This window comes from Cornus florida, unplaced genomic scaffold (assembly GCF_030987335.1).
Source record: "Cornus florida cultivar Cherokee Brave unplaced genomic scaffold, ASM3098733v1 CherokeeBrave_3.0.0_Hap2_Chr11, whole genome shotgun sequence".
Lineage (NCBI taxonomy): Eukaryota > Viridiplantae > Streptophyta > Magnoliopsida > Cornales > Cornaceae > Cornus > Cornus florida.
Genome location: NW_026775581.1, coordinates 87,100,377 through 87,112,326, shown reverse-complemented (window position 1 = coordinate 87,112,326; position 11,950 = coordinate 87,100,377). Strand labels below are relative to the sequence as shown.

Below are 11,950 nucleotides of genomic sequence, written 5' to 3'. Positions count from 1 at the left end.
AAAAAAAATAGCAAAATTTATAATTATGGACACCAAATACTAGTATAACTTAATAACTTGAATTCAATCTTGTCTGTATAAATCTTCGTTTGGAAAACTCTTTTTATTAAATCTTTAAATAATTAATTAAAACTAGAAGTTGCAAATTTTTACCAGGAATGAGTGATCTCTTTCTGGTAAATAAGAATCTTAATTTACATAATTCACTTAAAAGTTTTTATAATTATATTTTGATTTAATATTTTCTGATTAAATTTTAAAGACATACTCAACAAAGATGTAGAATTGTTGAAAAACATAAGAGTGCAGAAAATAGTATATATATTTAAAAAGATTAGTAGAGGAAAGCAAATTAACCATAGAGAGAGAAAACCTAGTTTAATTCGACATGCGTAGCACTGCTAAGATGATAATTTTTATTATTTTTTATTGTACTAATAATGAATGAATTACCAAATATCCACCTTTCCATTTTTGACCTCCCAAAATAAATTTCTCATTTAAAAAGCCAAAAAACATTTTTTGTAACATTATCAATTTTTTGTAACATTATCATTTTTTGTAACATTCTCATTTGAGATATATATAACACTTTGATATTATTGATAATATATCTTTGAGTTATTCTATTATCCTTTTCAATGTTCTCATTTTAGCTAGCTATGTCTATGTTGTTCTTGTTTCTCTTTTTTCACACTACGTACCATGTCATATATTTGGTTCTTCACTAGTATGTCTCCATAAATATTTATGCATTCGACTTTTCATATATTCCATTTACATGAGAAGTATTATAGATGGTTTGTCTCCACTATTAAAGTAGTTAACTCTAAATCAGTGTCCATCAATGAACTCTAAATCAGTGTCCATCAATGAAGATATTGTATAGCACGGTTAGCACCCCGTTGGGTTAATCTAGTGGGTGAAAACTTGGGCATGGTGCCTCATGAAGTATCAAGTACGAGCCTCTGAGTAAACAATTTCCATGGAGGGAGATGTGTTAGTATCAACTAGGGGGAAATTTTTTTTATTTGTATAGCATTTCCTTTAACCACTATCCAATACTCAAGCTATAGCATTTCTTTGCCGTATAGCCATATCATTGTTATCAAGCTATTACTACTGTATAAAACTATTGACTTGAGGGTCATCAGAAGACCACCTGAATTTGCTCCTTTACCTCAATGTATATTTTCATCCACTGTGTTCAGCTATTACTCCCAAACAGTAGAAACTAAACAAATCAAACAAACTAGACAAACCAAGGATCAAAGCTCGCTTTTTTAAAAGGATAACAGGTGGAAGGAAAAAAATGACTGGTCACAATCTGATGTTTTGTGTACATAGATTGTTGGCTCAAAGTAACTTACATATATAATCCATGGGATTTAAGAACCAGTTCCCTAGTAATTTATAGCAGAGAAAAATACAAAGAAAATCCTTAAAGGATAGAGAATCTTTAAAATACAAGATTGGAACAATAGGGTGCACGAAACTGCAGTTCATACCACTCCAATCAAACACAAATCTATTCCAGAAGAATGAGTAATCAAATATTCGCCCAGTGAACAGTTCAAATGAAAACCTGATCCCCAATTCGCATAGATGCTTTCTCAAATTCCATCACACCCACTGCAATCTGCCATGGTGTTCCACATGCTGTTGGATTTTACCATCAAGTAGCGTCTGGTTCCTCACTTTAGCTGGTCTAGTGCTGTACTTCACTTGAAAGCTTGGTAATGGTCGATGATGATCATTCGTACTAGATAATGTATCCGGTAAGACCTCTTCGAGGAACTCATCTGCAACATCTCCATCTTCATCTATCCTGAGACGCCTTGCGTACCATCTCAAACCCTGAATCCATAATAAACATAAACGATTTACGATGTGTACAGCAGGAAAACAAATTAACATACTAGACAAGGATTTGAATCTCAGTATAGAGAGATATATATAAGTGCAGATCAAAGACTGAATCAATCCGCCTGTCCCAGCATGCTGAATCATCAGACCGATACTAGGTAATGGTGTCTTTTCTATAAATTGAAGATCATACTCACTTATTTAAGTAGATAACAGAAGTGCAATCTAGGGTGAGATAGTGAAGTTGCAAGTAAATCTTATCCTTAGTTTGCACTTTCAAATGATCGTAAGAAACCAATTAAGTGAAGCTGATTGCACAAGCAACCAAACATCTGTATATTCTATGTCCAAACACATTTGACATTGCATTTCTGCTATTTAACGAATCAGTAGAGCAACCGGGTTGTGTTCCTATAAGTTGTAGGCAACCAATTTAAATGAACCTGGTTGCACCAGAGATAAAACATCTGTGTCTCCAATCCAATGCATTTCTACTACATCAGTAAAGTATTCTTCATTGTATATCTCCTAATCTTTTTTAAACCACAATTTATTATTGATTAGGAACAGGACAAAGAAGGAATAAAGGATGGCAAATCTTTCCAGAAGAACAAAGCTATCAAGATGCAGAAATTGCCTCTGAAAGATTAAGTGAAACCACTGCTCTCAGAGCTAAGTAATCCACCAACTCATAAGGAGCCTTAGACACGTAAAGATCTCCCTCAAGATTTGAGTATAGCACCATAAATGAAGGATTGAAATTGCACCCACCCACCACAACCCCACAACAGCAATTAAAAAACTGTGAGTGAGTTCCCAAAGGCCCTCAAGGAAGGGAATTGCCTCTTCTCTCTCTCCCCCCCCCCCCCCCTTTTTTTCCTTATGGGCACTTGAACCCTCAACCTTCCACTTCAAAAGTAGAGGAGAACCACTAGAGCTATGCTCTAGGTAGCCAATGCAATGAATTTTCATTCAGACAATCCCCATCGAATTGGTAACAACATGACCATCAATCAGGAGAACTGGTCGTTCAATGGATCTCTCAAGCCTAGTAAGAACTCAAAGGTGTAGATTGGGCCGTGGCCCTGTGTCGAAGTCCAAATTGCTAGTCTGGCCCAATGAGAAGGAAGATTTCTCATGACTACTTTTCATATTTGTCTGCATATAAATACGCTTAATAGCCCACAGCAAGCAGTCAGGAAGGAACACACTATGTTGTGCTTTATCCACTAGCAACACAGCGGCAATCAAAAGCTTTAAAAAAATCACTTTTATATTGTGCAGGTCCCAAGTTCCAATAACGAAGCAATGACCTTAAGCTTAAAAGAAGTATTAGAAAGCTAAGGACAGACCGTTCTAAAAAAATGACATTGAAGAGAGAAACTTGAGAGAATGTAAAATTGTAAATGACAACACATTTGACAAAAGAACATAAATGATAATCCTCAACACTTGAAAGCAATGTTCCTAATCAAAGACAAAACCCTGACTTCGATACACGCATGCACAGGCGCATACAGACAAGAAAAATAAAAAATAAATAAAAATAAAAAATAAATAAATAAAACCTTTAAAAGGGAGAGAAACATATATTTCCACCTCATTGCAGACCATAAATGTTTACCAAAGACCTGAATTCTTCCATCAAAGTTATATCACAAACATTCAGTCCGACTAAACTGCTCCTAAACTATGACCAATTACAAAAGCTAAAAATTTTATCACCATTGGACACATGGCAGCTGAAGTCTATTTTGTCCAAACATATGTGTAAATTGTCCAAGTTGATGGTATTTTAGAAAAATGTTCTATTTTTGGGAGCCACCGCCCACAAAAGCAAGTTTGATTTCACAACACCGTGTCAAACATTGCATTCCATCTAAAAAACTAAAAGAAAGCTTGATCAAAATTTTCAATAAGAAAAAAGATGAGCAATTATCATAGCACCTATTTATGAGAAAAATTAGATATAAGCCTGGGTAAGCAAGCCGAGCAACATATAACGGTTTCTCATATCAACGAAGATCATATTAGATAACACAATGTCAAAAAGATGTATCAAATTATAAAAATGGATAACCTTATGAACACCAGAGCATCAAACAAAACAGAGAGCAACACAGCTAGAAAAATAAATAACAAGAAATGTGGTATAAGGGTGCTGTGTTGTGTGCACATGTGCAAAGTACACGAAACAGAACTTTGTTCCATGGAAAAAAGAAATTGATGGACCAGACTGAAAGTAAGGCATCTCAAGCTCATGGAACAGCATGATAATTCCCAATATATATTATGGTGATTGGTTGACAATAAAAACCTCATCAAGGAAATGCTATTGATTCAGAATCCACAAGCAACACAAAATTTCATATCCTCCGCAATATAGTGAAAAAGATTTAATATGCAAATTTTATTTTTTTAAAATAATAATTCCAGGAAAAAAACACAAGATAAAGACGAAGAACAAAAAAAGGATCCTTAATCATGAACATAGACTTAGCTGAAATTCTAATGACAGCATAATCCTAGTTTCTTCCAGCACACCAAAGGTAGCAAGCCCCTATTTAGGGTGTTATACATACCAAAAAGATTTTGTCAACGGTCGATATTTACCAAGAGTTCTTAAACCAAATAATGGAAATAGAGAACAACTTAACTCAATAGTTCAGAACAGGGAATCTGCATTGCATCTTGAGGAGGTTTACAGAGGAGGTGTGAGAAAGAGAAAGCGTTTGGTAGGGGTGGGTGTTCTTTGACCATTCAGAAGTAGAGATATAAATTATAGTCCAAAGGCTCCAAAGATTGTCCACCTGATGAAATTGCAGCCATTTTACACAAGGATATAAAGAGCACCCAGATTACAAGGCCCGGATCCAATCATACTGTAGTCTGGCAAGAAATCCCTACATCACTTGGACATCAGCAAGCTAGGCTAGCACAACTCTATAAACTAATAAACCTGATAGCGTGGAGCATGCTATGTAAATTGTCTGAAGTCAAAGTGGGATTTCCCTCCTGCAATCTGCTACACATTCTCTCGCCGCCAGAAGGTAAGAGAGATGACTACCTTAAGCTTCTAGACACCAAGCCAAGAATTATCACGAGCTCATGGATAAATAAAGGGATGACAAATTTAGGAAGGTCCTTATAAAGCTAGGGGTGAGTTTGAGAGGTAGAAGACCCAACTTGCATTCAATGTGATATTCAATGTAATGAGGTCACACTCTACACCTTCCACCTATACATTGATTAACTCAATAGCCCTTGTTCACATATTAAAAACTTGAATTCCACTTTACAGAATTGTTTTTTTTTCTTTTTTTCAATTTTTTTTTTTTTAGTAATTCTCCTCTTTAGTAAACTCACCGAATTAAATTTAGAGTGGTAGCATCCTCATTAAAAAGGTTTCCTTTAGATTCACTTTTTATATTTTTTTAATTTCATGTTTTATCAAGAAAAATGATTTCTTTAATTGCCCAAGGGGTAAAACAGTTGGCAAGGAGTAACTAAAAATACCGCGATTATCCTGATCCCACTCTTGATGGCAGCCCCACAAGGTTTCCAAACTAACCCAGCGAGTGAGTATGAGCACTGCGTGTGCCCCCAGAAGAGCTTAGTCTCACCTAAGAGTATACCCTTTTGTAAAATAAAAAAAAAAATCCTCATTGTTTTTTGAAGACTGAAACATATCAACTTCTCCTCAAATTTTATTTATGAAGCAAGTTATTATTTGATTTCTACATGCAATCTATCAAGATATTTTTGTTCTACTCTGTTGTCTAGTGGTTCTCAATTTCCATTTTCTTGACAGCGTCCAGAGCCGGCCTAGACTGCCCATTGCCGTATTAGATTTAGCCTCATTTAGGAAGGATTTTCCCTGATCTTTATGGGATAAGGATGCCCTTCCTAAAACCCAATCCCTCGCAATCCCTACCTGTCACATTCATTCTCTAAAATTGAGCGAGTCAAATCTTCTTAACTATAATAGACCCTTGTAAAGATATTTATCAAAATATGACCAATTAAAAGTTGAAAATTAATTTTTCACAATTTAAATGATCCAACTTTGCTTCCTATTGAAAATAAAAGGTTATTTAACATTGCAACTTCACTTAACAGTTGATACATTAAATGTTTCATAAATTCCACCATGAAATATTTCAAATGAGAATCAGGCTACCATCACAATGAAACAACTCAAAATGTAAAACTAGCAACTAGGAAACTAAAATAACCACCATTTCATCAGCATTCAGTTCAAGAAGAAGTATTCTACTAATGTTACACTTCCTTTTCATGCATCATCGACTACATAATGAGGACAATCGTACTTCTACCAACTTGTCATTGAACATGAACATGCAGGTAAACAATGTATAATGTTAATTTTTTAATGTCACCTAATTAGACAACTTACACACCTGACAAAAGTAGGGCTGCAAAACAAGCTCATCCAATTCAACTAAACTATCAGTTTGTTTGAACTCTGCAGTGTTATCAAAGCCCAAGGCACTAGAGGTCCTTTGGAGCCTAGGCGCAAGGCGAGGTGTGCACCTGACCGAGGCGCACAATTGAAAATTTAAATTACTATTAAAACATATTCAAATTCCATATTAAAGGCGCATATGTTGTCAAAGGTGCACCTCGGCACACAACAGGTGCAAGTGTTGCGTCCGTATGAGCCTGAAGCCTAGGGGCGCCTTTAACAACACTAACTCTGCTCGAACTAAACAATCTTTGAAACTCGAACTAAACAATCTGTTTTTGAGCTCGACTTGGTCGCTACATGCTGAACTTGCGAACCAACTCACCTCGTTCACCCAAAGTTGAAGAGAAGTTTAATCTGAACCATTCACTTGTCAAACCCTTATTGTTTCAATTGATTTTTTATTTTTTTATTTTTGGATAAGTATCACAATTTATATTTTTAATTTTCAATGTAAAAGTAAATGCATAATTTTTTTAGGCTGGTCAATGTGTAAGATAAAAAAGCTAACAGACTGTCTTTTGTTGGGCCAGTAACATAAAATCAGGGGCATAGGTAGTAGATAGTCGGGATTCAAACAGCTGCATTACCCTAATAAAGCGCTGAAAAATACTATAACTTCAAAGATAATGGACTAAGATTCAATTCAGAATTTGAATCTGCCACTGAGCCCTTGTTCACAAGATTGATCAGGCAAGCTTAGATGTGTTCAAGCTGCTTTTAGATATGGCCAAGCTTGGCTCATTTGGCAAGAGAACTAGCCTAACTGAGCTTTTTAAAAGCTGCACCTAAGCCTTTCATGAGCGACTCAATTCATTTGCAGCCCTAGACACAAGGATGAATAGAATATTTAGAACTTCTTAAGGCAACTCAAAGACAAATTAACGAGGCACGACCATCACAACCTTCGCAAGAGCTAAAGAATTGTATTATGAATAAAGCGAGGCTAGACAAGAGCCATGAGCTCTCTTTATTAACCACTGGATTGAGACAGTTTTGAGATCTTTGAAAAGTCGAATAAAACTTTTACTCCCTCTGTCCCAATTTAATTTTCCATCTTTCCTTTTTAGGTTGTCCCAAAATACTTGTCCTAGTTAAAAAGTCCAAGTAAGATAAATGCATCTTTCCATAAATACCCTAGAAGTTTTCAAAGTTTTCTAGCTTGATTGTATATATATATATATATTCAAACTTGAAAGGATAACTTGGCAATTTTAAAAAGGGGGCAATGCATTAATTGCATGCCCCTTAAAAGTTCTACTCCCCAAAAGGGACAACTAATATGGGACGACAAGGGAGTAATAAATATCTCAAAAGGCTCTCTCGATAGCCTTACTCTTACTCTAACCAAAACACATGTTATGAAAGGAATTTGCAATAATGGGGATAATTTATAACATCGGGGTAGGCTACATAATAGTACTCAACCTAAAGTCAACAGATCTTCCCAATGCTTGACGACATTAACAATTTACAAGCATCAATTAAATCTCTCTGCTACTATTTTACCATAGCAGGCACCACGTCATAAAGCAAAGAGAAAGGGAAACCAATAGCTCAATGAATCTTGAACCTTTGGGCACTAGTGGAAAATATTTTAATAAATCATTAGGAGATGGAAATTTCAATACTACTTGGCATTAAACAGAATAATTGATCATATCATTCTTTTATATTCTTTATAATTATTAACGCACTAATGTCATTTTAAACTGTTCCATATACTTCTCATTTTAATCTGTTCCATATACTTCCTCCGTCACATATTAGTTGGGGAGTTGAACTTTTAAACGGGACATGCAATAATGCATTGTCCCCTTTTAAAATTTCCAAGTTATTCTTCCAAGTTTAAAAATATACATAGTATATATAATCAAGTTGAAATTTTGTTGAAAACTTCAAGGGTATTTATAAAAAGATACATATATCTTACTAGGACTATTTAACTGAACAGATATTTTGGGACAACCCAAAAAGGAAAGATGGACAATTAAATTGGGAAGAAAGGAGTATAAAATATGTTACATTACAAAAATTATTGATACATTGATGGGATCTAACTATCTATAGCCCATAGATCCAAGGAATCATAGCCAATAATTTAAAACCATTTTAGCTAAATTGAAAAAATTATTTTAATTATATATTTCAAGATAAGAATAAATTCCAGAATACTCGGTAACACAAAAGTGATCCAAGCAATCCATTAATTTCCAGTATCTTGTGATTTCTGTTCAAAGTCACTCTATTTTACCACTTCGGAGGATTGCCAGATATTGTCAGAGCTAGAGAGGGTGTACGACTCAATAATAATATTATTTCATTTAATCTTCTATTACTTCTATTCATTACTATTTGCTCAAATCATGCTAACTACTTGTGGCCGGATGAGCATTATTAGATTTTATCAGTGTCTTCACTTTTTTGCCGACACCCATAGAATAATGAAAACCTTACACTTTTCCACATCCTTGTACTCTTTCTCGTAGCTTCATTGTCAATTTGACTTAATTGCTTCCCCATGTTTTCTGACATATGCTTCCCAGTTACCTTATTCATTTATTTGTGAGAACTATGAGTGATGATGATGATACATCAAACATTACTGTTTACATTGTGACCAGTGTTACAACTACTCACTAAGAAAGTAACTGCACATGCTGGAGTGTTTAACAGTTGGTTAGGTAAATGGTCACCTAAGGAATGTTACACTACGTGCTCACTTGATATCCCGTTGACAAGAAGCTGTATTACCTTTTGTTATTATTATTATTTTGATAAGGCAAGCTTGATTATGGATACAAGCTTGATTATGGATGCATTGACAATATCTATACCCTATAGATCCAAGGAACCATAACCATTAATGTATAACCATATTAGCTAAATTGAGATAATTATTTTAATTATATATTTCGATAAAAAATTAAAAAAAAAAATCGGGAGTACTAGGGAACACAAAAGTAATACCAAGCAATCCATTAATTTCCAGTATTTTGTGATTTCTGTTCAAAGTTACTATATTTTAAAACTTAAAAGGATTACCAGATATTGTCAAAGCTAGATAGGCTGTACGGCTCAATAATCATGGCTATAATATTCTTTCATTTAACCTCCTTCTAATTCTTCTATTCTTTACTTTACTATTTGCTCACATCATGCTAACTACTAGTGCCCTGATTAGCAGGGTTAGATTTTATAATGTCAACCCTTTTCTGCCAACACCCATAGGATAATGGAAACCTTACACTTTTCCACTTCCTTTTACTCTTTCTTAAAACTTATTGTTACTTTGACTTACTTGCTTCCCCACATTTTCTAAAAAATTGCTTCCCACTTACATTATTTATTTGTTAAAACTATGAATGATAATGTTACATCGAAAATTACGGTTTACATTGTGACCAGTGTCAACATTACGCACTAAGGAAGCAACTGCACATCCTGAAGTGCCTAACAGTTGGTTGGGTGGTTAGGCACCTAACTAATGTTACACTTAATGTTCCGTTGACAACAAACTGCATTTTCTTCTAGCCAACATCCAAATTTAATACAAAAAATACACAAGCTCTGATATCTACATCATAAAAGTATAGTAAGAGAGAGGAAATGACCAATTTGTTGCTTTACTCCAAACCTATCCGTAATGGATATATTCCAACAGATTGTGTCGGATAGGAATCTGTAGCAGTTGCAACTGAAAAGAGACCTTAATGGTGATGCAGTGTTTTCTTTCCCCAAATAGACCAAAGAGAGAGAGTCTTCAAACGAAAGCTGACATCCCACTGGCGTCTTCAACACATTAGAATTGTCACAAAGGATCAACAGAGGTGCCTAGAAGTCAAGCAGCAAGGTTTACCATAGATTGCTGCTACCAATTACCAATAAGAGCATACCAAAACAGTACCAGAGTCTTCCTCTAGATAATTAAAGACTCAACATGCAACTAAACTAAATCAAAGTCTAATCGATGCTTTAAAATAAAAATGTTTTTCTGTCCCTAAGCTCAGTGATGTCTTCAAGCCAGAGCCAGAACTTCAAAAAATATTCTTTTCTAGAAAGCAAACTACACCCAAAAAAGCATGAGGCTCTTTCCACGAGTAGAATCATATGCAGTCAAAAAACCATAACCTACTGGCTATGGCAAATGGGGCAAAAGAATAATCAATCAAATTCAAATCCATTTGATTGCAAAGATATTTCATTTCAATGCACACCAGAACAGAAACATTTTGTGCCACAAAAAATGAATAAGAAGAACATTCACATTGAAATCATCAATTAGTAGTGATGATCTATGGATTTGTATGTAAATTTTCATCATTGGACAAATACTCTGAACCCTAATATACATTGCAACAGACCATACATGTTGGCCAATTATCAATATACATTGTCATGAACTAAACGTCACAAATTGCTTATGATCACAAGTGAGATAACCTTAATTCGTTACCTATCACAAGCATGTATATAAATACATTCGTACACACAATCAAGCACGAAATTGAATTGAAAATAAAAGAAATATCTAACACCGCAAATAAAAAACCAAGATTGAAGATAAAAATAAATAGTAAATAGAGAAGATTGACCTGAACGCCGCCCTCGCCTACGCTGCAGGGAATTACAACTGGGCCCACTTGAGCTCTCTCAACGGGCACGTGAACGGGCACACTGAACCCTTTACGAGGAAGATGAGTTTCTACTCTACTACTCACATCATCATGATCTTCATTGTCTTCGTTTTCATCCTTTACTTCGTGCGATTCGTGATTCGCAAACCCTAGAAACCCCGCGATCCTCCTCAGAAGCCTCATCCCTGTGGGCGATGTAGAGAGAGAAAGATATGCATCTAGAGAGAGAAGGCGGAGGATGAAGCGGACACTGCAGGCGTCACGGTTGTAGAAAATCGAGGGAGTGAGGTTTAAAGAGGTGACAGAGATTGCTAAATTTGAGACTGGTGACTCTGGTCAGAGAAAGAGAGAGAGGGGGGGGGGGGGGGGGGGGGGGGGGGGGAGAGATGTAGAGAGAGAGAAGAGAGAGAGAGAGAACTGGGGACGATAGGTTTTTGGTTTTTGGTTTTGGGCACGTTTGGCCCTTTTGCGATGTGATTGGTTCGTTTTTTGATGGTCAAAAGGTGGGCTGAGAGATATTTCGCGTTATGTTACAAAAATGATAAATAACTAAGTAGTATAAAAAAAACACACGATCAAATCATGTGGTATGCTATAAAGAATATGTCATTTTGATGCTTTAATTTAACGATGTTTTCTATACCAAATTCACATACTTTACTTCTAATATTTTTATTTTATTTGTTTGTTTTGCAGAAGCTCTTAACAATTAAGGTTTTTTTCCCTCATGCTAGGTAAATTCTAGCGTACTTACAAATGTTTATTATGATTTTAAACTATTTACTATTTTTAAAAATATTATAGGGTGCTCTAGTAGGCACCATCATTATTATAACGACGACAAAAGATAAGATCTGTCTATATATTTAGTCATCCTTGCTAATTGTGACGTGTTTAATAAAAAATGCACAAATAATCTTAATTACAATATAGGAAATTGATGAAAAAATGATCATAATTT

General features: G+C 35.0%; 1 protein-coding gene across 1 annotated transcript; it reads right to left on the bottom strand.

Annotated features, from left to right (window-relative positions):
• Positions 1 to 1,299: 1,299 nt before the first annotated feature.
• On the bottom strand, positions 1,300 to 11,360 carry LOC132282844 (uncharacterized). Its single transcript, XM_059784652.1, has 2 exons — positions 10,948 to 11,360; positions 1,300 to 1,857 (listed from the first exon to the last, which is right to left on the bottom strand). Exons 1-2 carry the CDS (start codon positions 11,170 to 11,172, stop codon positions 1,624 to 1,626), a joined length of 459 nt encoding a protein of 152 aa, XP_059640635.1. The 5' UTR covers positions 11,173 to 11,360; the 3' UTR covers positions 1,300 to 1,623.
• Positions 11,361 to 11,950: the final 590 nt, after the last annotated feature.